Source organism: Struthio camelus, chromosome 3 (genome assembly GCF_040807025.1).
Source record: "Struthio camelus isolate bStrCam1 chromosome 3, bStrCam1.hap1, whole genome shotgun sequence".
NCBI lineage: Eukaryota > Metazoa > Chordata > Aves > Struthioniformes > Struthionidae > Struthio > Struthio camelus.
In genome coordinates, this window is record NC_090944.1 from 81,932,901 (window position 1) to 81,957,634 (window position 24,734).

The window sequence follows — 24,734 nt, forward strand, 5'->3', positions numbered from 1 at the left end:
TAAAATTCATTTAGCCTTCACTGCAAGAGCTTCCGTGAGCAGTTGTTAACCAGCATGCTTGCAAATTGTTGCTGAAACAGAACGTGTCATGATTTCGCTTGTTGCATTTTTGCACAGTGGAATTTTTTTTTTTTTTAACTTCTGAGCAGAAAGGCTACTTCTAGGAGGGAGACCTCCACAATTCGTTGCTGGTTTCCCTCATATTCGCACACCCTCCGACGGCTTCAGACACCACCTTCCCCGCGATTGTTTTTCGGTGTGAACCCCATGGGCGGAGTTAACCTCCAGAAAAATCATTGTGCCCGGGGTACGAGCCTGTGGTTTGCGCGAGGCGCGCAGCACTTTCCCGGAGGCGTCTGCCAACGAGAACATTTTAAAACCGGCTTTTAGAGGAGAGGGAGGGAGGGGGAAAAAAAAAAAAAAAGTAGTTGTGTAAGAGCTGCGGAGGGCTGGCGCGCCGGCAGAGCGACGCGCGCTGCCCGGGGGCCGCCGCTGCCGCCGGGCGGGGCGGGGCGGGGCGGGGCCGCCGGCCGGAGCTGTTCGGGGCGGCGGTGCTGAGCCCCGCGGCGCCGCGCTGGGCACCGGGCGGGGCCGGCGCCTCCCCGCGCCGCGCTCGCGGGTGCCGGCGGGGGGAGCCGGAGCCGCAGCCGGGGCCGCCGCCGCCGCTGCCGCCTGCGCGCCGCCGCGGGCCATGGCGGCGCTGGTGCTGGTGGTGCTGGCGGCGCTGGGCGGGCGGGCCGTGCTGCCGGGCGGGCAGTGCGCGGCGCCGCTGGCCGACCTGCGCTCGCAGATCTCGGGCGTGGAGTCGCTGCTGGAGGAGTTTCGCCGGCAGCTGCAGCAGGAGGAGCCGGGCGCGGCGGCGGCGGCGGGCGGCGGGGAGCAGTGCGGCGGCGGCAGCAGCAGCAGCAGCAGCTTCTCCGCCAGGCCCGACTCCATCATCCGCACCAAGGACTCCATCGCGGCCGGCGCCACCTTCCTGCGGGCCCCGGCCGCCGTGGCGGGCTGGCGGCAGTGCCTGGACGCCTGCTGCGCCGAGCCGCGCTGCACGCTGGCCGTGGTGCAGGGGCCCGGGCGGCCGCGGGAGGCGGCGGAGCTGAGCTGCTACCTCTTCAACTGCACGCACCGCGGCCGCGCCGTCTGCCGCTTCGCCCCGCACCGCGGCTACAGCACCTACAGCCGCCGGCCCGCCGGCCTCGCCCCGCCGCCGCCGCCACCGCCGCCGCCGCCGCCGGGTAAGGGCCGCCGCGGGCCGAGGGCGGCGGGGGGCCGCGGCCAAACGCCCGCCCGGAAGGGCCGCGCGGGGCGGCGACGCCGCTGCCGCCTCCCCGGCGGCCGTTACACGGCGGGTATCCGCCCGGCGGCGGCGAGGCAAATGGCGGCGGCGGGAGGGCGGGAAGGGCGGCGGCGGGGCCCGGGGCGCCGTGGCGGGGCGGCGCCATTTGCTGCCCGCGGCCGTTGGCGGGCGGCTCCTGGGGCCCCGGGCGGCCGTGGTGCCTTGCACGGGCGCGGGGCCCTCGAGGGCCTGGTCTTCGGCGTGAGGTGTCGAGGGGGGCCCGGGCCCTTTGTGCGGGTGTTGTCCACGGTAACCGGGAGCTGATGCCTCGCCCGTGAGCAGTCAGCTGTGGGAGGAAAAGGTATGGAAGGCCGGGCGGTTTGGCGGTCAGGCGCTCGCCCGCCTTGCGTTAGGCGTGTGGGGAGTCCCATCTGCGGCAGTCCAAGGATTCATAAGCGGCGCTCGCATACATAAGGGGTTTTGCAGCATTTGTGAGTCTGAAAGAAAAAAACAAAACAAAACAAAATGGCATTTGCATTTTTGCCTCTGCAGAAAGCTTTGGTGCTCGGTGTACCAGATGGTTGAGAGCCAGCAGATGGGAGAAACGTGGTGGTGAGCCTGGCGCTCCCCGGTGAGGATCAAATAGACCATCGTTGTATAGATTCCCTCGTGCAATTACCGTTCTTAGCGCCTTGAAAATGTAAACTGCGGGGGACACTTATGGCAGAGTCTAGTGGGGTCGCTTGAGAAGGATTTGCACAGCAGCTGGACAAGCTGATACCCTTCTTGGGTCCAGCAGCTGTCCAAAGTTGTCACCTAAGCGAGTCTCTTATGTACTTAGTTTAGAATTTTTCCTGCTTCAGAACTTAAGATTTAGACAAAGAAGAGAAAGATATTTCGCAGATAGTCAAGAGGTGACATAGATGGTCTGTCACCTCTAGAGTCTTGACCACGTCAAAAGAAGCAATTTGGTCACCCTTGAAGCGTATCTGAGCACACAATAATCCAGAGCAAAAAGCTGTAGATGAAAGCATGTCTATCTTTAAGAATTTAGACTCTTTGTATTTCCTACCATCTGATCCAGAGAACTTACAGTCCCTCCCCCACCTCCCGCACACAATCTATTATTAGAAAATTAGTTGATCTTAGCTCATTTCATCTCAATTTCATTACTTTCTGTTGACAGTACTTCTTAAATGTCCTCTTCTTCATCATCTTCAGTGATTCATATGTCTACCCAAGTAAGCTGGTCACTACACGCATCATGAAGAAAACCGAGTCATAGTGTGAATGAAAACACTGTATCCAGACTGCATCTGCTATTACTTGCCCCCTTGTCAGGGGAGACTTTGCACTTGATTCCCCATCCAGGTCCACCTTTTTTATGAGAAGGTCCATGGAATTGTACTGGAGAAAAGAGAGAACAAGGGCTCAATTTTTAGAGGAGTGAGGTACCTAAATATTTTTGCAAAGTGTGTGGGTAGATAACTAAAAAACTACAGGGAGAAACTTGGGGAGAATGAAGAGGAAAGCTTAAGATGGCAAAAAAAAAAAAAAAAAAGATACATTTTTGACGTTTACAACAGGGGGAATGTTAAATCAACAGTATTATTTATGTAGCAAATTTGGGTAAGTGTGTACTATAACCAGGTATGAAGTTGCAAGATAGAAGGCTTAAGACTAGATTTTAAACCAAAGTCATAGAGAATTAGGCTTCAAATGTCCTTCTTCTTTTTGAACTGCCTTAATTCCTTTAAAATCTAGCCCTAATGTAGAGTGCGTTTATGACATGATATAAATAAGATTATTGATCAAATGATACTCTAGCTATTAGAAATTTTGAATTCCAGAGCTCTGTCTTTTTGGCAGCTTTAGTGACTATCGGAACTGAGCTTGGAAGGCATTTTCTGTTGTAATCTGCAAATTGCTTTGTCCTGTTGGGTTTATTTAAAAAGTCTTCCCTGTGGCTAAGTATGATATCGGAAGCAGGGGATTATGGCTTCTTAATGCAATTACTTTGGAGCTGAAGCAGAGCCACATAAGGGGAATAAACTCTATTCAAACATCTGTCAGCCATGACATAAAACAGGAAAGAAAAAATTCAGATTAAATTATATTGCTATCTGATGTTATGTTATCACTGCATTTTTAAATTACATTGAAAAGTTCATCTGGATAACAGTGCATAGCAGGAAGGTGAGGATTTATCTCTTTTCTCTTATGTCACACGGTGATTTAATTTACCGGAATGAGCTTTGCATTTGAAGAGTTTCTTTCATACAGGGATCATGTCTTACCTATTTTTTTTTCCAGAGTATTGGGCTATTGGGTCTTCTGCTGTTTTCTCTTTGATAATCCCAAACCAACACTTATTTATAAACATAATGTCCTTGTAATGCCAAAATACTTCTGAGCCTTAGTGTACAGTGATCGCTAGTGTTTTGGTTTTACATATATTAATGATCTTCAGTATACCAAAACCAGTTGTGTATTTAATTCTGGGAGCAACTAATGACAAATATGTATTCTTCAGATCAAGTGCATGGTTGTGTCCTTCCAGAAAAGTCAGTGGTGGGTTGAATTTTTGAGATGGGATATTCCAGTGTATCAGAGCCCTTATCTTTCATTCATTTTACCCCTGGTTTATGCTAGTTTAACTGTGGATTTACGTGAAGGAAAAACTGAAGCAGTACTGTTACCGATCGGCAGCCTCAAGCCATCTGTGCTGTATTAACAATAAAGCCCCATATACATGTGCTGAAAGAAGGGGCAATCCTTTTTGCCTTTGTTAGGCAAATTTTAAATTTTTTGATGTCGAAAGGAAGAAGAAGGACTTGAATACCAGTGTATAACTTTCCTTCAGTGGCACTCATTACTGGTGAGCAATGGAGGATTCAACATTAAGGTAAACTGATGCCAAGGAAATTTGGGAACAGGTAGTAAAATAGCCTTTTTATGACAAAGCCTTCATTCAGACCACTAGCTTTATTATTGGCAGTCCAAGTCTATATAGAAGATGGGGACAGCAGAACAAATAAAGCCTGTCATGTCCCCCCCAGGAAAAAGGGGTTATTTATAAAGCTGTAGCTCCTTTTCTAGAAAGCAACCAGTTCTAGCATCTCAGAGTGTTACTCTGTTTTATCAGTTTAATATTACTTATCTACACTCAGTCTAAATAAAGGTGAGGAACAGAAGTTAAAGTTTGCATTATGAGCTTGATTTTTTCTACGAACCTGTGTCTGATCATCCTTTACACCTGTGAGCCGTGATTGTGAATTGCTCCCAAGTATGCCTCCTTGCTTTTTCTACTGACTTTTTAGAGGCACATATTATCCAGCTGCGGGGATATTTCAATTTTGGCAGGAAGTGGCTGTGTATTAGCGTTTTCCTAGTCTCACAAAAATGTGCCCAAGTACAGCCAAGACTAGATATATGCTCAATAAAATTTAAGATACTACAGATGTATCTTAGTATGCTGCGCTCTGCCCTGCGGTGGGATAGATTTTGTCTGCCCGGGCCACTCACTAACCCGAAGTACAGAGCTGGCAGGAATTTCTATGAGCTGCAAAGTTTTCAGCTTCCCCAGCATGAACTGGCTCAAAACAATTTCTGCCACTGCAGTTCAGGCTGCTGTAGTATAAAGTTAGTCTGGGAAGAGAAAAGATGCTTATTGCTTAAGGTCCAAGGGAAATGGGGTTTGCCTTTGCTTCCAAGAGTCTACATGAGATTAGTCGAGTCATTTAAAACAGACTAGTGACCCGAAACCTCTTTCCAAGTTAGAAGCGTAAGAGTGGGCTGTGCTGTTTCAGACCCAGCTCAGTTGAGTTCATTATTCTCTCTTTGACAGTGGCTGGTGAAGTAAATAATCATGTAAAGACTATACATAATTCATACATCCAAATAGAGGTTGCCTTGGCACCATAATTCTGGTATTTATTAACAGTGAACAGTTTTTTGCACCTAAATGGTGCTTTTTAAACACGCTTGATTTTGAGAATTCTGTGTATACACATTAGGCAAAGCTGCTTGTGCCACCCGGATTAGTAAGAGCTGTTTAATACTGTTCTATTATTAGACCCTGTTTTCAGTTATTTGTACGTTTCTTAAGTTAAGGCATTTGCCTTGAAATTTTCTGCCCCTCATGTTTGCTGTCAGCTGGATTTCTCTGAAGTTTTCAGAAGACTTGTCTTAATTACTTCTGCGGAAAAAAGCATATAAAAAGTTTGCTGTTTAGTTGGTGATAAAAAATTGTACCATTGCTCCATTGCTTTGTTGAGCTCCAAGCCTTCAAGCAAGCACTTGAAATTTGACCAGAGTGTGTGGAAGGAGGATTCCCTTCACTAACTGTCACTTGTGCAGCTCTACGCAAACTAAGTGAAGTTATAGGCATGTGCTTAGTAGATTTTTTCAGAGCTCAGCATGAAAATTCTCTATGTGTGTGTGTGTGTGTGTGTGTGTGTGTGTGCACGTACGTATATATAGCCGCCTTCACTGAACATGCTGCACACCCAAACATTGTGCTGTGTACTTCCTCCAGGAAAAGGAAGATGTTTCCTGCAAATGCTTAGGCGTGAAAGCTGTATTCACAGTATGTCTCAGTACAGTTTGGAGAAGTGAGCTATGCAGACTATTTGCAGACTGTTTGGCCAGAGGGAGGGCAGAGGGAAGATTGAAGAACAGAAATCATCCTGGCACTTCAGAGTGCCAGGACATACGGTACACAGGGAATGAATGAAACTGGTGTTTGAGATTTGCTCTAGAGTGTATGAGGCAGGGAACTACAAGATGCAACGATCTCATGGCTAAAGTTGTCAAATGCTGACTTGTAGAACTAAATTATATCCATCTCTCTTCCCTGCACTTCCTGAATGTTGCAGGGCAAATTAGCTAAACCAGTTTTTACTTAATGCTCACAGCTTTAATCAATAAGAACGGTACTTTAAATATTTCAAAGTGCTACAGATCCTAAATATTCTGAAAATCAAGCTTTGAACGTCTTAAATCAGGCATTTAAAATTGGTGGTCATTCCTGATCACATTTGTATCGTTATATTTTTGTGTACTGCTTCACCACGTTGTCAGCTTATTTTGAGTCTTTCCTTTCCTTACAGTCACTCCTGTAATATATTGTTAGGAACTGAGTGCTTTAAAAGGTGAACAGTAAATGCCGTCTGAAGGTGCATGTAATTCATATTTACATCAGTTTTCCTTAATTCAGGTTAAAAAAAAAAAAAACAGCAATGCTAGCAGTCCTGTTTGTTGTACTAGGCAAACATCCATATATGTAGCAGAGGTCTGCTGTGTGACGTGCCTGTAAGCAAATAGAAGTTTAAGGATATACCAGCAATTTCCTCAAGACATCATTGAACAATTTTGAACAGTTAACTGTACTAAAATTTAGGTAGATAAAATTACTTCACACATAATGTTCACTAATGAACATTATGTTTCTGACATTCTTAAGCCTTCAAACAAAAAGAAACAATATGTTAAAGTTGCTGTTTCAACCAGAAACACAGATACAATGGCTTTTTTAGTGAAAGCTTAGCTTTTGGAGAACTCTCTTTGTGGGCTTGGACTGCTGCAATGAGAAACATCTGACAGCACATTCAGTTAACTGATGCAAATACTCTGAACAGTGCACTTAAGTGAATGGTCTCTCATTGAGATTTGGGGAAGGAAGATTGCTGCTCTGAGCGCTGAGAAGTGTGTGTGCTCTTTCAGGTAGATGCACCATGGTGGATGAGTATTTTAACCAAGAAAAAAAAGTCTTATATAAATAATAACTCAGTTTCCTCTGACAAATAACTCAGCTCCTTTTTTTTTTTTCTTTTTTTCTTTTCTGAAGAACATGATGAGCCTCCGCAGTGCAAGGCAGGACAAGATATTTTGCTGCAGTCACCTGTCGACTGGGTGCTTCTGGATGGCCGAGAAAGTTCAGATGACCATGGAATTGTGCAGTATGAGTGGACTTTGCTGCAAGGTGACTCATCTATTGAAATGAAGGTACACATGGAACCTCACACATAGCCATTTATTGGCAGTTTGTTGTATTCATTATAGTTCAATTTTAAATGCAGGAGTAAAAATATTACACGTATGCAAATGGATCTGGCTACCAAACACCAAATTTAAGATGAATATACAACTTGAGCCTTTGTTTCATGTGGTTTATACAGTTCACCTGCATCCAGGATGGCATGAGACAGCCCATGTCAAATAAGTAGATGCCGATATGCTATTGTATTTCAGCTCTGCTCTCTTCAGGCTTTGTTTGTGCTCACTGTAACTGCTTTTTGGTTTCTCTGATCCAGGCCAGAGAAACCCCAGTAATTCAGTTACTGAAAATAATAAGGTATTTTCACCTACAGTTTTCTGTCAGTGTTTGTGGAGAAACTGCAAAGAAATTTGTGATGTAAACCTTACAAGACATAAGAGCTTGCTGAGGCCTCCACCTAGAGCAGGAAGGACATGTCAAAGGGGAGAGGGAATAGATCATAGTCCTTACTATTGCAGAGTAAGGACAGGAAGAGTTTACACAGCACAGCATCGGCAACACGAACAGTCCCAAACCCAGGAGGCCATGTGTGCTCTTGCCACCGCAAGCAGTACTCAGCACTTGCCACCTACATCTGTTCAGCTCAGTTACATCAAAGACAAGCTGGATAAATCAACAGTATCGGCAAAGCTCCTCAAGATTTGTAAAGACGGAACAAACCAGAGCTTCACCTAGCACAAAGGGCTGGCTAAAGGCATTGAAATCTAAAATTGTCATCCAAGAGATGAAAAAGAAAAAAAAACCTGAGCAATTGGTTATTTCTTAATTTCCTGCAGGGCAATGTAAGTAATATGTGATTACTGAAGATCACCATGGCAAAGCTAGGAAACAATCTGCTGGATGAACCTTAAGAAGACAGTTGGGTTTTTCTGGTGAATAGTTACTGAAATTTATGCACAAGTAATTTTTTGTAACCATACCCTTTGAAGAAAACACAGCAGGGGTATTCAACAGTATTAGTTAAGCCAGTGCTGCATGCTTCTGAAAGTCTTATCTTCTACTGCAAGATCCACATCTTTGGAAGGGTTACCACATTCAGCCAGTTCTGAATTACTTGATGCTCTATCACAGTTTAAATCTGTCGTGTCAAAGACCACTGTGAGTTGTTTATCTTCATTTATTGTTTAACAGGCTTGAAAATTAAAAGGCCAAAAGGCATTCGTGAGGAGCGCAAACAGCATAATACATAGAAAAGACTTGAATGAGGCGTGAGTAGTTGCTAGATATCATCTGGGTAAAAGGAAGGTTTTATTATCTTGAGTTGTTAATCTGACCCTTTGCAGCATCACTAGCTTTCTTTTGAAATTAATATGTGATGTAGTAATATACCTACAAAAGGAACACAAAAATTAAAAGTTAACTAAAAAATTGTAAAGTTCATGTTTTTACTTTGACTTTAATGTGCTCCATAAAATAGAGACGGTGCTTATGTTTGTTTAAGCCTGCAACATTCACATTAATCTTGGTGATTTCTTTATATTCAGTAACTGAAATCAATTCTGACACAGGTTTGTGCTTAAATAGCTACTTTTCCATTGTCTTCAAAAGAGCAGGGATTTCTCCCACTGATGTGTGTCCTGATGATTACCATGACAGTTTAATTTTTAGTGTTGAATTAATAACTGGATTATTCATGCGAATATCTGGTGATATAGTTGGTATCCTGAAGTTACTGAATTTCTTGTAATCTATTAGAAAACTAGACGTGAATCCATAGCAAGCAGGGATAATGAGGCTGTGTGTTTAGATAAGATAAAAGGCAGCTGTTACGTTGCACTTTTGTACCAAAGAATAAATAGAAGGCACAGGAGGGGAAAGGACTGCTTAAAGAGATCTTATATTGTAGAAGGAAGCCAGTAGATTTTTTGTTTCCGCTGTTGTAACAAGCAATCTAACAAGTTTGCTTGTTAGATTGCTATCTACATACTGTAGCTGCAAAGCTCTGCGACAGGTGTGGGGGATTGTTGTTTATTTTCATGATGATTACCTGGAAATTTACTGTCTAGTTTGAGCCAAAGTTCAGAACAAAGCAGGTACAGCCAGGCATTGTTCGGGGCAGAACAGAGATAAACAGGAAAGCACAGAGGCCCTCAAGAGAAATGGCGTATTCTGAAGCCGGTGGAGTTTCTCTGGATTTTTGCTGAGAAGGGAGTTGGACTCTGTGGCTTATGAGTTTTAAAAATCATATTTGCTCTCCCAGCAACCATGGTGAAGAGCAGCAGATGCTTTTTAGAGTATGTTTAGCTTTGTAATACAGTAAAAAATAAAAATGCAAAGTGTTATATTCTTCATCAGGAAGTGATGAACAGCACAGATAGATAAATGAGTGCACTTGGATATATGGAAAAGGAAAGAAATTTCAGTTAGGAAATTAACAGAAGAGAATTTATCAATATACCCTGCTTTAAAATCCTAGGACTCTATTATCATATTTATTGAAATTTCCTGTTCTTTTCTAGGCATTAAAAGCAAATTTCAGTGAGTAAAACCAAAGCTTTTTATTGAATTTTGGTTTTGATATTGAAGGTATCTGCAGAGGATTTCAGTGTACTTTTCAGTTACTCATCACTATAAAAATAGGCCTGTGCTCTTCACTTGTAAAAATGCGCTAGATGTCCAGTTATGCTTGCTCATGGCCTTACCTATTTTTTGGTAATTATTAAAGTAGGTGTTACTGAATTCACAGACAGCTGGAGTTATTTGTGTGTGTAAACTGTCATGAGTTTAAAAAAGTCAGCATTTTATACAAATATCTTACTGATTCTACACAAAGTTATTGCTACATTACTATTTTACTAGTAATGTCATTTTGGTACCTATTTTAAGTTATCATAAAGGAATTTATTTTACTAAATCTTTTCTGATATAATCCAATATAAGTTGTTCTATATATACGAAATGACTTTCTGAAATCTAATGGTTAGGGCAGTCACCATAGATTAACATACTTGCCAGTACAGAGCAAGCCATGAAAATGAAAGAGGGACGTGGAAAAATTCAGTCCAGACAATCTGTAAACTTGCAAGTCATATATCAAATGTCATACAGGAAAGAAGTAGGCAGTCTTACTAATAAAGCAATGCTATCAGTCACCTTATCAAAAATCAATATATTTTAAAAGGCACTTCTGTCATTAGATATGTATTGGTCTACAGGTTAACTAGATAGAGAGTACAAGGTAAAATATTCTCATATATTACTGGCTACCTTCTGAAATTACATTTCTCGTTACTGAAAAATTGACTGAAATGTACGGATTCCATTTATTTTCCAGTGTTAGGATCCACAGCTCCAGGCAAGTAAGTGTACCACTGAAAACAGTACACAAATGTTAAGCATATTTATTTTTCCGTGTGGAAAGCAAAAAAAGATCAAACTGTGATAGGCTGATATACATGCTTGAGTGGTTTGGCTAGACTTAAGAGCAGTGTTTAATCTGTCTGAGAAGCACTGGTCACAAAATTTATGGACGGATCCTTTATACCAATATGATTTTTTTTCACTGGGTTTCTTTGATCAGGTACCACAACCAGGAACACTGAAGCTGTCTCACTTTCAGGAAGGTGTATATATTTTCCAGCTAACTGTGGCGGACACTGCTGGACAGCAGAGCTCTGATAATGTCTCTGTGACCGTTCTTCCCATGGTTCATTCTGCAGTAGGTGAGAAAATGACTGAAACCATTGGCTCTATGATGTCCAGGGCATGATATTCAGAGCGAGCGTCCTGATGGAGGCAGAGATCTTATTGTCCATTTCTCTATTACCGTCTCTCCCTTATCCTTTATATAATGACATCTCTCTCAGTTTTGAATTGCTGTTTCAAATTCAGGAAGCAAATGTCACTTTTTTTCTTAGAGCAGTAACACTTTCAAGCTTCTAAATATTCATCGCTGTATTGCTAATAAGCATGCAGGGTTGGAAAAACGAAATATTGCCATATGTGTCAGGCACATTGTAACAGTTCATTGTATGGTCCCACAGGGTGCATAGAACATGGCAGGGCTCATACTATAGGGAAGACCAGTTAAATGCAATTAATAATGTGTGCGACTCACAGATTGATGATAATATTGGCCTGCATCTGTAGTCTAAAAGGTGGGATGGTTTCTTATTTTCATGCATTTAAGCTTTTCTGTTAAATGTTTGTTAAGCAGTTGTTGAAGTTTTACGTTACTGTGAAAACTGAAACTGAGCATCATTTTTTAAACTCTGAGCCTGAGAGACACATAAAAAGAAAGTCAAAAGCATAAAAGATAGAAAGGAAGTTGCATTTCAGTGGCTGTCAGTTTTGGGATCTTTCTTAACTGAAAAACAGCACGTATGCAGCTATGACTAGTGTAATTACTTCTAATTACCTTGTAATTAGCAAGTTGCTAATATAGATCTGCCTTCTGGTGCAAAGTAAAGGTTAAACTAGCATGGTGTATTTGGATATGTTACTATATTCAGCTGAACCAGTGAAAGCTTTACTCTGCGCCAGCACGTTATCTCTACGTTAGAGGGCAGTCCCAGTGGCAGTAAATTGGTATTATGAAAAAACAGTTATGAATCTGTTTAATAATGTCTGTGTTCCAGTAATGGATGATAGAATTGTAGTAATTAATTCAGCTAAAGCAGGCTAAGAGTTTTGCTGATTTATTTGTTGCTGTGGGCATCTGTGATGTCTTTTGAGTGGAGCAAGTAGAGGATTTGCTGCTTTTTCTAACTCCCCAAGTACATTTGCAATTCAAGTGCTCCTGCTATAGTTAAACCAATGCACATGCAGGACCTGTGCTATTATTAGCACTGAAGTTAATGAGATGCATTTTCGAAGTAGGAGTTTATTTGGTTTTAAAAAGGCAGTACATGTTCATGCCATACCTTCATTAGCATTGCTCAGCTTTTAAAGTTGTTATGGCACGTGGCAGTATAGCAACTAAAGGCTGTGACTTGCTCATGTAAATCTATTTGCTGTTACCACATTAACCAAACACTGAACTTGATAATGCTTTACAAAGCAATGAAATACACTGCTGTTGGAAAGACAATAGCACATATGTAAACACTTGGTAATTACAAGATCAAAATGGGTTTCAGGAGAGCTTTGAGTATGTATGTGCAATTGTGAAATGTCCAGAGACGTTCTCCATTTCTAGAGGAATCTAAATACTAAAGCAAGCAGCAATCCAGTTCTTTCTAGTGAAGGTCACTTGTAAGATCTTGTGCTTGTTCCTGTTCTGACATATGCTGTATTTGAGTCAATGCATTGCTCATGTGAATAAATGAGGAGCATTCTTTCTTTAGTCTTTCAATTAGGTTACAGAAAATATGCCGTAAAAGAGCCCATAGCTATAATACAGCTCATATGTGTGCATATAAAATAATACACTGTCAGAAGTACAGACTGGGTATGTAGTATGAGTTATGTGTTTGAAAAATGCAGTTAAAGCCACAGAGATCTCATTCATTTGTTTTCAGGGCTGTCCTGAATGTTTTAAGCCTAAAGATCTCCTTTCAGCTTAGGCCCCTAGAGCTTAAGGTGCCGCAGGGGTGCTGCACAGACTGCAAGGTGCTACAGGTTGAGACCTCCTTTAGAAAAAAAGATTTCTAGAACAGCGATGAAGGTGCAAGGAACAGCTCTTATTCATAGCTTCTACGTCCATACAGCGTTACAGAGCTGGGCCAGGCCTTTCTTCAGCTTTCTACTTCAGGTGTGGTCTTTCTTGACATAGTCTGGTTGTACTCTTGCTTGATACTAGAGATTTTAGCCATTGACTGAGTATTTACTGTTTGGATTTCTCATTTGGTAATAAGAGAATTATTTTTCAACAGCGTGTGTTGGGGTTTGCTCTCGCTACCAGTTTATCTGTGATGATGGCTGCTGCATTGACATCACATTTGCTTGTGATGGAGTGAAACAGTGCCCTGATGGATCTGATGAAACTTTCTGCCAGAACCGTAAGTGCACTGTGCGACAAGTTGATCATGAAAGTAATCGTAGACTGTATGACCAACGGGAAATGATGCTTTCTGTGTTCTGTCTTTCCATGAACAATCAGCTTGCTGTCAGTCTAGAACTTTTCACTAGAAATAGTATGTAGGCAGGTTTGATGTTAGTGTATGGCAGGTGCTGAGAAATTATCTCCTTTTTTTCTAAGTATATTAAAACTGCAGAAGTCTCAAAATGACAGAGTTTGAGTTAAAGTTCTCATCATTTAAAAGATCAGTTCTTGAAAGCAATCATGCACCTTACAAAAATCTGAAATGCTTGGAAGTCTGAGCGAACAGGGGAACCAGCTGATCCACTATTGCTCTGTTAGCCTTTGTTATTCATCCTCAGTATGTACTTATGCTTGGCAAAGTCAACAAGAATCAGCAGGGGGCATCAGAGGGTGGATTGGCATGATGGCTAACTACTCTTTCATTACTATTTCATCTGTTGGATTTCACATTAGAGCTCATATGTATACCCTGACCTAATGGCTGACCGGGGCGATTGGTAACTTGTTATGCAAGTAAAACTAACATTTCATCATATACCTGAACCTGATGAGCTTGTTTAGTCTATCTCAAGGCCCATGTTGCAGGGTCTTCCAACAGAACACTCCCCATTCCATTTAATTCCGTATGAAAATGATTGGTTTTGTTTCTGTTAATCCAGTCAGCCCAGGCCGGAAGACAGTGACTCATGCAGCTCTTGGAACTACCCAGCAAAGGACTGTAGGACTGACTGAAAATGCACATGAAAACTTCTCTGCAGACAACACCCTGAAAACCACTGTAAGAAATGAACTGTTTCTTTCACTGGCTGCAGACATGTCTAACCAATCGCTTTCTCAGGGACCAAAGAAACAAAGCAGTGGATTTGTGCCAGGTAAGAATTGAAAAAAATCAGTTTCAATGAACTGTCTTCTATTCAGCAAGAAAGTGTCTTTTACCTTAAATTTAATTAAGCTGTCCTTTGGTGCCTTGCTAATAGTAAAATTTTGCAAATGTGAAAAAAAAAAATACAAAAGAAGCATGGAACAGTTAAGTAACAACTCGGTATTGCTTTATAATTGTCTAGTCTCCTTACAGGTGGCAAAAAGAGTTAAAACATGGAAATGCTAAGAAAAGAGTACAGCCTAAGGAACAAAGCATGCAGTGAGCTAAATGCAAAAAAATTCTGCCACAGGTTCAGCTGTATAAGCTGATGTATAAGGCTCTTTAAATCTGTAGGGGGATACCTTCAGTAGAACATACCAAAGTACTGTTCAGCTCAGAGAATATAATTGCATCACTTCTTATGCTAATTGGTGAAGAGTTTGTGGGGTTTTTTTTTCCCCTGAATCAAATATCTTGATTTTTATGGGCACTTCTTTCTGAATTGCATCTCCAGGGCCAGAAAAATCTTTCCTTGTTACAGGGAAGGCTCATTCTTTAATCACAAAACTCCCAAGTCCCCAGAAGTGGTCGCAAGCCTGTTGTGAGTCAGTGTGCAGTAATTTTACAGGCAACAATTACCAAACATTGCCTTAAAACTCCAGAAGCTACAATGAAATTGGTGTGCCACTTAAGGTAGTCAAAGCAGGTGGTTCCCATGCTGGTGATTTAAAATGATCTGAAATGACAAATGAGTGAAATTAAAACTGTGTGCACAGAGCCTTTTTAAAGTGAACGCAAGACCTCCCACTTCTGTTTCTTCAGGATTTAGACTGTTTCTTGCAGCCAGAGATGCAGCTAACTATAAGCGTAGTTTTATTTTCTTGTTGCACCAGAGCAGTACTTAGTGCCCTCTGATGCTGGCCCTTGTAAAGGGCGCTTCCCTTCTGCACTTTGATGTTTTGTCAGGCACGCACTTGCATTTCATGTGTGGTGGCTGCAAAAGGAATGAAAACAATGTTCTCCAAGAATTTATCTGCCTCAGTGAACGTGTAGAAATTTATAATAAAATTACCTTTCAAATGCTTCCTCCTTTCTGGCAATGTAAATGAACTCAGTGTTCCTTACTGGGATGACTTAAAATTCTTAAGTTTGCCCAGAATCCTTTTGACTTTCGTAGTTCTGAGCAATGCTTGATATGGCACTACCCAAACTAATGTTCAGATCATCCAAGAGCATTGTGAACACCATGGAAATTCAGCTGGAAAGTGGATCTTAAAAATTGTTGGGCTTGTGATTCTGGAAGTAAAACCAGAATTGATGTATCCAGCATAAAAGTTTGGCAGCCTATGATCTACAATTATGATTGAAACTGAATGCAAAAGAGTGGTTCTTCCGCACAGTCATTTTCAGTGTTTACCCTTTTGTGGGTTATTTGGACAGTTTCCTCTATCAATGTAGCATTTCGCACAGCAGCAGACAATAAAAGGAAAAAATGTAAAATTATTATAAAACTAAAAAAATTGTGATGGGCCATCAGTGATTAGCGTAGTATCAGAAGCTGTTGTAAACTCTTTGATTTTAAACAGGCAAGACTTCCAGCTGACCATATCTCACCTCAGTTCTTGTTTTTAATACTGCTCTATTGACAAGGCTCAGTCATAATTTAATCTCATTTAAATTATACTTAAGGATTTCCTTGTAGAATAGCAGCTCACTAACCCAGTAGTCCACTACTTTTAACCAAAAGATGGCAAATGGCACACATGTCAATGCATTTTTAAATAGCTTATGGATCAGTTCCAAAGGGGTTGCATGCAGTGGGACCTGAATGTTAGGTATCCAAGTCCAAAGGGCAAAGGCCAAAATCTCTTCTGAGTTGCTGTCTTCTCAAGGAGGCACTTAAACTCCATCAGGGTCACATGCATTACTGATTCCCAGAGGTCTAGAGAGCATCTGGTCCTGCCCCACTGCCAAGCATTGCAGCCTTCATGGACTTGAGCAAACAGACATCTAACTCATTCGTAAAAATGCACCCAGACCCATTCAATTAGGCTTCCCTCAGTCACAGTCCTATCAAGGAGGTTATAAACCAATTAACCTAATAAACCTATTAACGAGGCTCCACAGAAATGCAGAGAGTTACTCTGTACATGTGTGCGTGTTTTATGTTAGAGCACTGGCCCAGAAGAAGAGCTGGATTCAGTTCCCTTAGAGGCACTTCAAACTTATGGAAGTGTCCAGACTGCGCTCAGGCACTCGCCACCTCCCGGCTCAGGCAGTCCTCTTGGTTTGGAGTAATGATAGGGAGAGAAAACAGAGGACAAAACTCTGTGATTTAGTGTTGAGAACGCTTCCCTGGGAATCTTGACTGCTGGTCCCTCCTCCAGGCGTGTGTATGTATGTGTTTTATCCTGTGATTACTGAAAGTAAATACAGTCACTGTGCTCATATACACCATCTTTGGTTCCCCTGCCTCGCTTGGTTGCGTTAACGTGACCCATTGCTTAAAAGAGAATGACTTTGTTAGGAGGGACGGAAAGACTGGGGCAGTTCTAAGAAGCCCATCAGCAAAAGTGGCCAGGAAGGGCAATAATTGCTAGAAGAATTCTGAAGAGAGGTAAGCGCTGAACAGAAATCATACCAGCAGCCTCAAAAGTTCAGCAAATTGACTGGCACCCTCTCCTGAAACAGTGCGTCACATGGTCTGCTGCTGCCAAGGCAGCACCTGTGCACCTCATAGTCACAATACAATAATATTGCTTTTTGGCTTAGAACGGACTTTGCAAGCATCCGGAGTACTGAAAACATACTGTTATAAATCATTGTCTCATAAATGAGATTTAATACTAACATGGTGAGAAGATGTCTTTTTAAGATGTATATTAACAGGTAATGGCTTTGCAGCAGCAGTGCAGGTTCTAGCTTTTCACTTCAGAGAGCTCCATTCAGCGTCATGTTTTTCTGGTTTCTTAGTTGGCATTTGTAGATTGTCATGGAAATACAAGCTAGGATGGGAAACACGAGTCTTAGTAGATACTATGACTTCAAGGCAGAACAAGTGAAGATGTTAATGTAAGAGTAATTTACCTGCTGGAGACAGCATGTGGCACATTCTAGGTGGCCATTAGACATGATACTTGCTCCAGGAGTTTTCAGCAAACTTTTCAAGAATAGAAGCTTTTACCAAGAGGTTTCAAGACAGGAGAATTGCTTTGCTTTGTTTTCATGTTTGCCTTTGTTACAGTGGTGGTTACAATGCCAGTAGAGACAGGACTGTTCTGCTACTTAACTTCCCATCAGTAACCTTCATCTCTGAGAACGAAGATATTCAGCAGAGGGATCTTTTTGTCAGGGATGATCATATTTATCTTTTCTCATTTTTAAAAGGACCATGAGCTGTAATATTTTGCGCTGTTGGAGAACTGGTTGTTCTTCACAGCAGAAATGAAAGTTCTCCGCATATGAGGGTAATACTAGCAAAAAATTTATCCCAGAACCCCTTCTCTCCTAATAGTTTCCCTGTTCCCAGTTTCCCATAACGTGCTTTCTCTACTCTAGTAGCCCCCACTTTTGGCTCTGATTTGGTATAAGCTTTTTGAGGATTTACATATAAGCATGAAATGGGGTAATATGCAAGACCAAGATAAGAGGAGTGTTTGCAACCTCTCGCTCACCTAGCAGGGGATCTATTAACAGTAAAGAAAAAAAAAAGTCATTCACTGTTGACAATAGGTGAATCTGTTCTGCACTTCTGCATCTCCAGTGGGGTTCTTCCTCTAGACTCCTAGTGCGACTCTAGAGGAGGGCCACATCTCACTTGGAGATTACCCTGGCATGCAGTGCATTGAGCCTTCTGTAACAGGCTCATGATTTACTCTAGTCCAAGCTAGAAGACCAAACATTTTCTTCAGTAGTTGGGAGTAGATGCAGGAAAAGGAATTTAATATCAATAAAGGACTCCTTTCCCTTTGCAGGCACATCTCCAGAGTGAGGTAACCCAGACTGCATCTCTTCCAAAAAGCCAGCACAGCATTTCTGCACAGCTGCTGCCAAAGTGCCCCAGATTTCCTTTCCAGGGAGGCTCTCAAACCCAGCTGTGCATTCTGGCAGTGCTGTACTTGTGAATGAATATAGCAAAAACAGAGTTGCAGCAAAGCACACTGGAGTGATAGCCTGGTTTCTGAGCAGCAATGGTTATTCTAGCAACCATGGTCATGTAGAGAGGTTGAAACTGTAAGCAGCCTGAAGATTTTCACTTCCCAGCATAGCAAACGCAAGTATATAAATCACCGTAACAGCTTTGCGTTCCCCTGGCACAGGATCTCTGCCTCTCTCTAGGCTGCCTATACCAGCTGTTCTGCAGTACTGTTCAGGGATGGGATTACAACATTTGACTGAGTGCCCAGGCCTTAGTCATGTTTTCGCTGCAGAGGCATCAACAGCAGTATCCATAACTTAGGTCTGTATAGCCCTTTCCAGTTACGCTAAATTAAACTGCAATTTCCTAGACACAAACTAGAAAGTAAAGAGAAAGTAAAAACAAAACAAAACCCACAAAAGATACTTTAGCTTAATAGTGTCATAAATACTACTAGGCAGGCAAGAAGTCCAAATACATAAAAATTATATCACTTAAGAGAAAAATCCTCCTTTCTCCAGCTCTCTAGAGTTATCTGACAAAATCTCACAAGTGAGCTTAGGACTCTGACTCAAAGCAGCACCAGCAGGATGAATTTCAAGTCGCTCAGAAGGTCTATGTGAATTCCAAAGTGAATGGATTTGTGTCAGAGGAAAACCCTCTTACTTTTCCTGTATCGTTAAAGAGATGCAGACACTCACCATGTCAGGCTCCAGGATGTCTTAGGGATGATGGTTTTTTTTTTCCAGTTGATAACGGATAAGATGTGGAGCGGTGGTCACTCTGATAGCCTCTCCAGGCCGGTAGAAATAGCCAAAAATCCCAGCAAAACTCTACAAGTTTTCTTAAAAGGATTCTGTTATTTTACTACCCTTCCGCATTTTTTTCCACTAGACTTCCCTATATATTCATATATATTTGCTAAATGCCTTTACAAGCAGTTGACTTAAATATTCCCTTTATTCAAATGGCAGAAAAACAAATTTCTAAACCAGGCATTCAGACCTAGTTTTGTCATGCAGGCTAGAGCAGCCTCTAAGAGGAGCTGGTGTCTTTTGGGTATTTCCAAAATTAAGGAAAATATTTATTTAATTGTATTTAGGGAAAACAGAAACCAAAAAAACAGCTGCTGGCTTAGGTCTCTATTACATTCAGGTCATTTTGTGCAGCTCTGATGCTATAAAAGTACCTTAAAGCCAGTGCAATTTACACTTAGCATTTCCATAAGGCCTTTTTACATGCTAGAACAACTTAGAGCACTCCTAGTGTAAATGAGGAGGACTGTAGCTTGTTTCCAGGGCATTTCCTGGCAGGTGAAGTTAGTGTTTATAACACCCTTAACCATAATGACAGGACAATAAACACAGAGCCTGGAAGGCTGTTCTGTAACTTAGAGTGAGGACAGTAGTACTGACCTCAGGGCAATACCAGTGAAACAATTTAAGTGTCAATTAAAAGGCATGGGTATTTGCTGCTTCCACTGGCTAGCCAGCTTTCTGCAGTGCTTCAGAGTGGTTCTCAGTGGGTAGGAAGTGGATGTGGTGTATATTCCAAGCTATTTGACTTAAACACTTCCTTTTAACACCCACCATTACCAGAAATTCTAATTACGATGTTTCACATTCATATTGTACTGATGTTGTGGCACAACATATTCCCACATGCATTGTTATAGCTCTGAGGGCCATCAGGAAATTTTCACCTCATAGCCAAAGTGCGTTTCAATGTTTATGTTACCTCTAAAAAACCAATATAGTCATTATATTTAAATAGGCATATTTCTGATTTTTGTGAGGTTGTTGGTGGATTAAGCTGTCATTCTTGTATTAAGTGGCTCTGAAGCGGTTGGCATAGAACTTTAGTGCAAGGGTAGGAGGAGGGAGTCCCACATACATTACTTTTTGCTCTTGTGAAGCAAAACTACTGTTGTCTGTACTCCCAAGATGAATACTTCTTGGTAGAAAAGAAGTGTGTGTGTTATTTCTTCTTGTGTAGTTAGAAAAACACGAGGAGAAACTATTTCAAAGATGATGAACTAGCCTCTTCAGCTTTATGTAGAACAGAAGATGTAAAAGAATACCGTTTGTACTTCAGTACAAACAGTACTTCAGGTCTGCACCTGTATCATTGGGCAGAGGGCAAAATTAAGGCAATTTGTGCAGCCAAGCTATGCATTTCCTGCTTTACAGACTAGGGGTGGAGATGAACGTGATTTGAAGTGGCCTGATTTTCAGCTATATGCAACTGCTTTAGTAGTGTTTTAGCTCATACTGGTCTGGATCCCATTATGGAAGTTTTTACAGAGAATTTATATCTATCTTTTAATGAGTGGAAATTGACCACACTTGGGTTTCGTTGAAATGTACTGTGGTTTGTGATGCAACAATGAATTTACATTTTAACTTAAATTTCATGTCACTTCAAAAATTCAAATTATACAATAGGTGGCAGCAGTTCTTAGACTGCTTTCACATTATTTAATTTCATGATCAAGACTTCCTGAATCACTGAACTGGCATTATTCATTTATCTTGCTTGACTTTATGCAGATAACACTTCCTCAGGGAAAAGAACAGATGATAAAAATGGAAATGGCATAACTGTGCCAAAGAGAGATCAGCTTGAAGGTAGTCGTCCAGCCCCAGAAACAGGTAAGACTGACCATGTGAATTCCTTTAGAATTAGGGCTCTTCAGTCAGGTGTTATAGACCTAGATATTCTAGTCAAGAATGGAATAGTGTACTTCCATATTCGGAACCATTCTTTACACATATGATCATACAGTATCTTTTCCCAGTGTGAGGTGCTCCAAATATTGGCACATAGCTGATAGACTAGCTGTATTTTTTTAAATAGTTTTCAGATTTCCTCTACTGAATTCTCACTGTGTTAAAAATGTAACCTTTCTTAACCTCTTTGTAGGTGCTGTATTACCCTTGGCCTTAGGCTTGGCCATCACTGCTTTACTGCTGCTTATGGTTGCTTGCAGACTGCGTTTAGTGAGACAGAAGCTTAAAAAAGCTCGACCCATTACATCCGAAGAGTCTGATTACCTCATCAATGGGATGTATCTCTGAAAATTGGATTCAGGTTGCTTGTTTTCTCCCCTTTCTCCTGTATCCATAAACCTCTGCCTCTAAAAAAGGACCAAAATCTTTAGTTAAGTTTCAAATTTAGAAGCCTACAAGATAAGAAACATGGTCTTCCCCTTTGGTGATACAGTAAAAATGTGGGTAGGTGCACGCAGTCAGAAAATAAGCAGTGTTCGGGCAACAGGGAGCAGCTCCAGTTGACTCCATGTAGCAAACACGGCAAGGTGGAGAAACCCCCCTGGATGGGGGGTGCCTGAGCCCTCCCACAGAGCTTAGGGCCCAGGCGGCCGCAGCGCACCCAAGGGCTTGGGGGCCGGAGCAGCCAGGCCCACCAGCACCAAGTCACACTGTCAGAGCTGCAGAGGGAAGCCAGTCGGCACCCTGCCCTGCTCCTCTCAGTGCTGCCAACCTGCGCTCCGCTCTGCCTATGGGGACGCTCTAGAGAAACACGTTACTTTACTGTCCAGCAAAGACTGATTTGTGTCAGTTCCACGTGACACACTGGGAATACTTTCATTAAAGGGGTTTGTTTTGCTTTTTTAATCAAAAGCAATCACTATTCAAGCACCAGCTTTTGTAACAACATTTGGGATTTAAGAAACAAAACAGAACATCTTTTTTCATTCTTAGTTTAAACCTCTGTGCAGCTAACAGAGTCGCACATGCTAAATGCTAAAATGAAAAATACACGTACTCAAAAGATGGGTGTGGACTTACCCAGTGCCAACAGCAGTCATGTCTGATTCTAGAGCTATGCCTGTCCCCAGATCTCATGGCTTTTTCAGCACTTTCCATCCCTAGCTCAACACATTCCATGTTGTGAAAGAGCAGCAGGCAGTGCCTTTTATCTGAGGGACTGGACAAAGCCTTGGTAGCAGAGACAGGATTTGTTCTGTTGGAGATAAAAAGAACGAAGTTAGCATTAGCCAATCTGATGCAGTCAGTGCGACTGCTGCTTCTGCCACCACAGGTTGGGTACTCAGGACTACACGCTCGTGCAGTGTATTTAAAGCCCTGTCCTGCTTTCCCAGGAGTTCAGGATTCTTGCTGGTTAAACCTTAGCTCCCTGCAAAGCTTGAAAGCTTCAGCAACTTGCTCTCCCACCCCAGTAAAATTCTCATAGAATTATAGCAAGTAATTGATATGTGTGAGTGAATTTCAGATGTGTTAATAGTAAAATGTATACAGTACATGTTATATATACATATTATATATATACCCACCTTGCTGTCTATATGTTGTTTGACTGTCCAAGGATGTCACATTCATCAAGGGTCCCAGTAGAAAAAAAAAAAAAAAAAAAAAAAAAAAGAGGCAGATGAGGCATGCATCTTTTTGTATGTCGTCTTTTGTACTTCGGTAACTTCAAGTCAACCAGAATATTGCCATGATATACAAACAGTTCTTCAACTAACTTGCTCGGTCTTGATTACCTTTATGTAAAATAGCTCTAATAAACCTATTTTATTCTTATATTTCTTGCACTGCATTTATTTTCAGCTACCAGCTAAATTTGCCTGTTACATTCCTCTCAACAGGTAAGAAAAAACATAGTATGAGAGCAGGCAGAAGCGTATTTCTCTTCTCTGTGAAACGGCCTTAAAAGTTAAGCTGGAATTTGTATGGCAGACATGTATGTTGTTGGCCCTGAGAACAGGGCCAGGAGCTCCCATCTCCATCCATGACCTGTCCCTCAAGAGCAATACTTGAGCTGAGCGTGACAGCAGTAGAGGAGGTAACTCCACCAGCCTGCCAGGGAACACGGTTATCAGTGCAGCTTGCCCAAGGCAATGGACCAGAGTCGTCCTGCCACGTTAGGCCAAATCTAGTTCATACTTCAGCATACGCTGGGTCCAGGAGACTTTCTGCTCATATCCCCTGTTTGAAACTTGTGAATACAGCCTCTTTTCCATCACAGCCTACGGGCAGATGTGGCAAATAGTACAAGACCCAAAAGACTACTTTATAAATGCAGCCTTCTAGGAAAGAAGCACTGCCCATTTCGTTGGTGTGTTTTTTCCCGTTACTGAAAAATTGTTTACTTGTTTTGTTTGGGTTTTTAATTAAACATCTAATCCTTCTTTGCCACCTCCCCTAGCAGCAAGAAACGTAGTCTTTTTTTTGCTGTGCCCGTGCTGCTCCTGTTACCAAAATCCCCAACTCCAGCAGCATAGCCAGCAGGAGAACAACAGGTTTGTTTTTGTTTCTCCAGGAAGTACTACAGCTAGCTCACGCACAGCAGAGAGCGCAGAGCACAAGCCAGCCAGCGAGTACAGCTGTAGTGAGAGGATCCGCCTAGCTTTCCAGTAGCTTTACCTGACAACAGGCTTTGTCGCAGTGCTGGCGTTAGCGGAATTAACCTTCAGGATTTTGCTTGTGACAGCGAAGAATAAGCACCTCTTGCGGTGTGCAGCATTCCACACAGAGCTTCAGCCAAAGAAGCAGACAGCAAGTGTAGCACAGGCAAGTGGCTATCACTATGTTATAGTTGCCACAGTTTTTTGCCAGAGACGTTTCTTTCCACAACGTGAAAGGGTGACGTTTACTACTATGTAGGCCACCAACCCAGGGCCTGTACTTCTTGGGTGGCTGCAAGCTCCACAGCTGGACTAAAATAAAAAGAGTTTGTGCTTTAACCAAAGACCTAGACCTAGACCATCTTCAATTAGATTAGGAGCAAGAAGACAAAATTAGCAAAAAATAACAGATTTGCTTGGCGGCTCATAGAATTAACACACACTGGTCTCAGTACAATTTGCTTTCTACATGCTGTTTGACTTTAAAGGAGTGAGACTGAACTACTGCGCATGAGCAAGCTGAGCACTAGCAGAAAAGGCTGTGGCGAGATACCATTGCTGAAGTGCTGGAGGTACTGACCTCTGCTCCTCAGGCTGCTGCCAACCATTGCTTCCTGCTGACGCCACGAAGCTTGGGTCTTTTTCTCTGATCGCAAAAGGGGCACCCAAAGCTTACAGTTACCTTGCTAATGGCTTCTAATGCAAACTTTAGGAACTAGGGTGCTTTATGCTGTATTAATTTTACTACAGCAGAAGCTAGATGTTCTGTGTGAAATTCGTCACTACTTGAGGTCTGTCAGCTCTGGTTTTCCCGTCCTAAACACTGACTTTTAAATTATACGTATAGATAAATGTCCACATAATTAGCATTTTAAGAAGTGGCCTGGGAATATGCCCATTTCAGCTATTTTTATTACCAGTATCCTTTAGACAGATACGCAGGGAATATGAATCACTTTGATGGCATATAGCTGGGGATATTACTACTCTGTGTATTAAGGAGGGTCATAACTTATTTTGCAAGCGTGTAT

At 42.2% G+C, this 24,734-nt stretch overlaps 1 protein-coding gene across 1 annotated transcript; it reads left to right on the forward strand.

The window, feature by feature from the left end:
• Nucleotides 1–667: 667 nt before the first annotated feature.
• LRP11 (LDL receptor related protein 11) lies at nt 668–22,879 on the forward strand. Its single transcript, XM_068938759.1, has 7 exons — nt 668–1,232; nt 7,122–7,279; nt 10,852–10,993; nt 13,145–13,270; nt 13,974–14,186; nt 20,864–20,965; nt 21,237–22,879. Exons 1-7 carry the CDS (start codon nt 692–694, stop codon nt 21,389–21,391), a joined length of 1,437 nt encoding a protein of 478 aa, XP_068794860.1. The 5' UTR covers nt 668–691; the 3' UTR covers nt 21,392–22,879.
• Nucleotides 22,880–24,734: the final 1,855 nt, after the last annotated feature.

Bases quoted from the DNA above. Each gene is read 5' to 3' on its own strand.
- LRP11 (XM_068938759.1), top strand. From the start codon at position 692: ATGGCGGCGCTGGTGCTGGTGGTGCTGGCGGCGCTGGGCGGGCGGGCC. The intron at 1,233-7,121 runs GTAAGGGCCGCC...TCTTTTCTGAAG, and splicing joins ACCGCCGCCGCCGCCGCCGG to AACATGATGAGCCTCCGCAG. The intron at 10,994-13,144 runs GTGAGAAAATGA...ATTTTTCAACAG, and splicing joins CATGGTTCATTCTGCAGTAG to CGTGTGTTGGGGTTTGCTCT.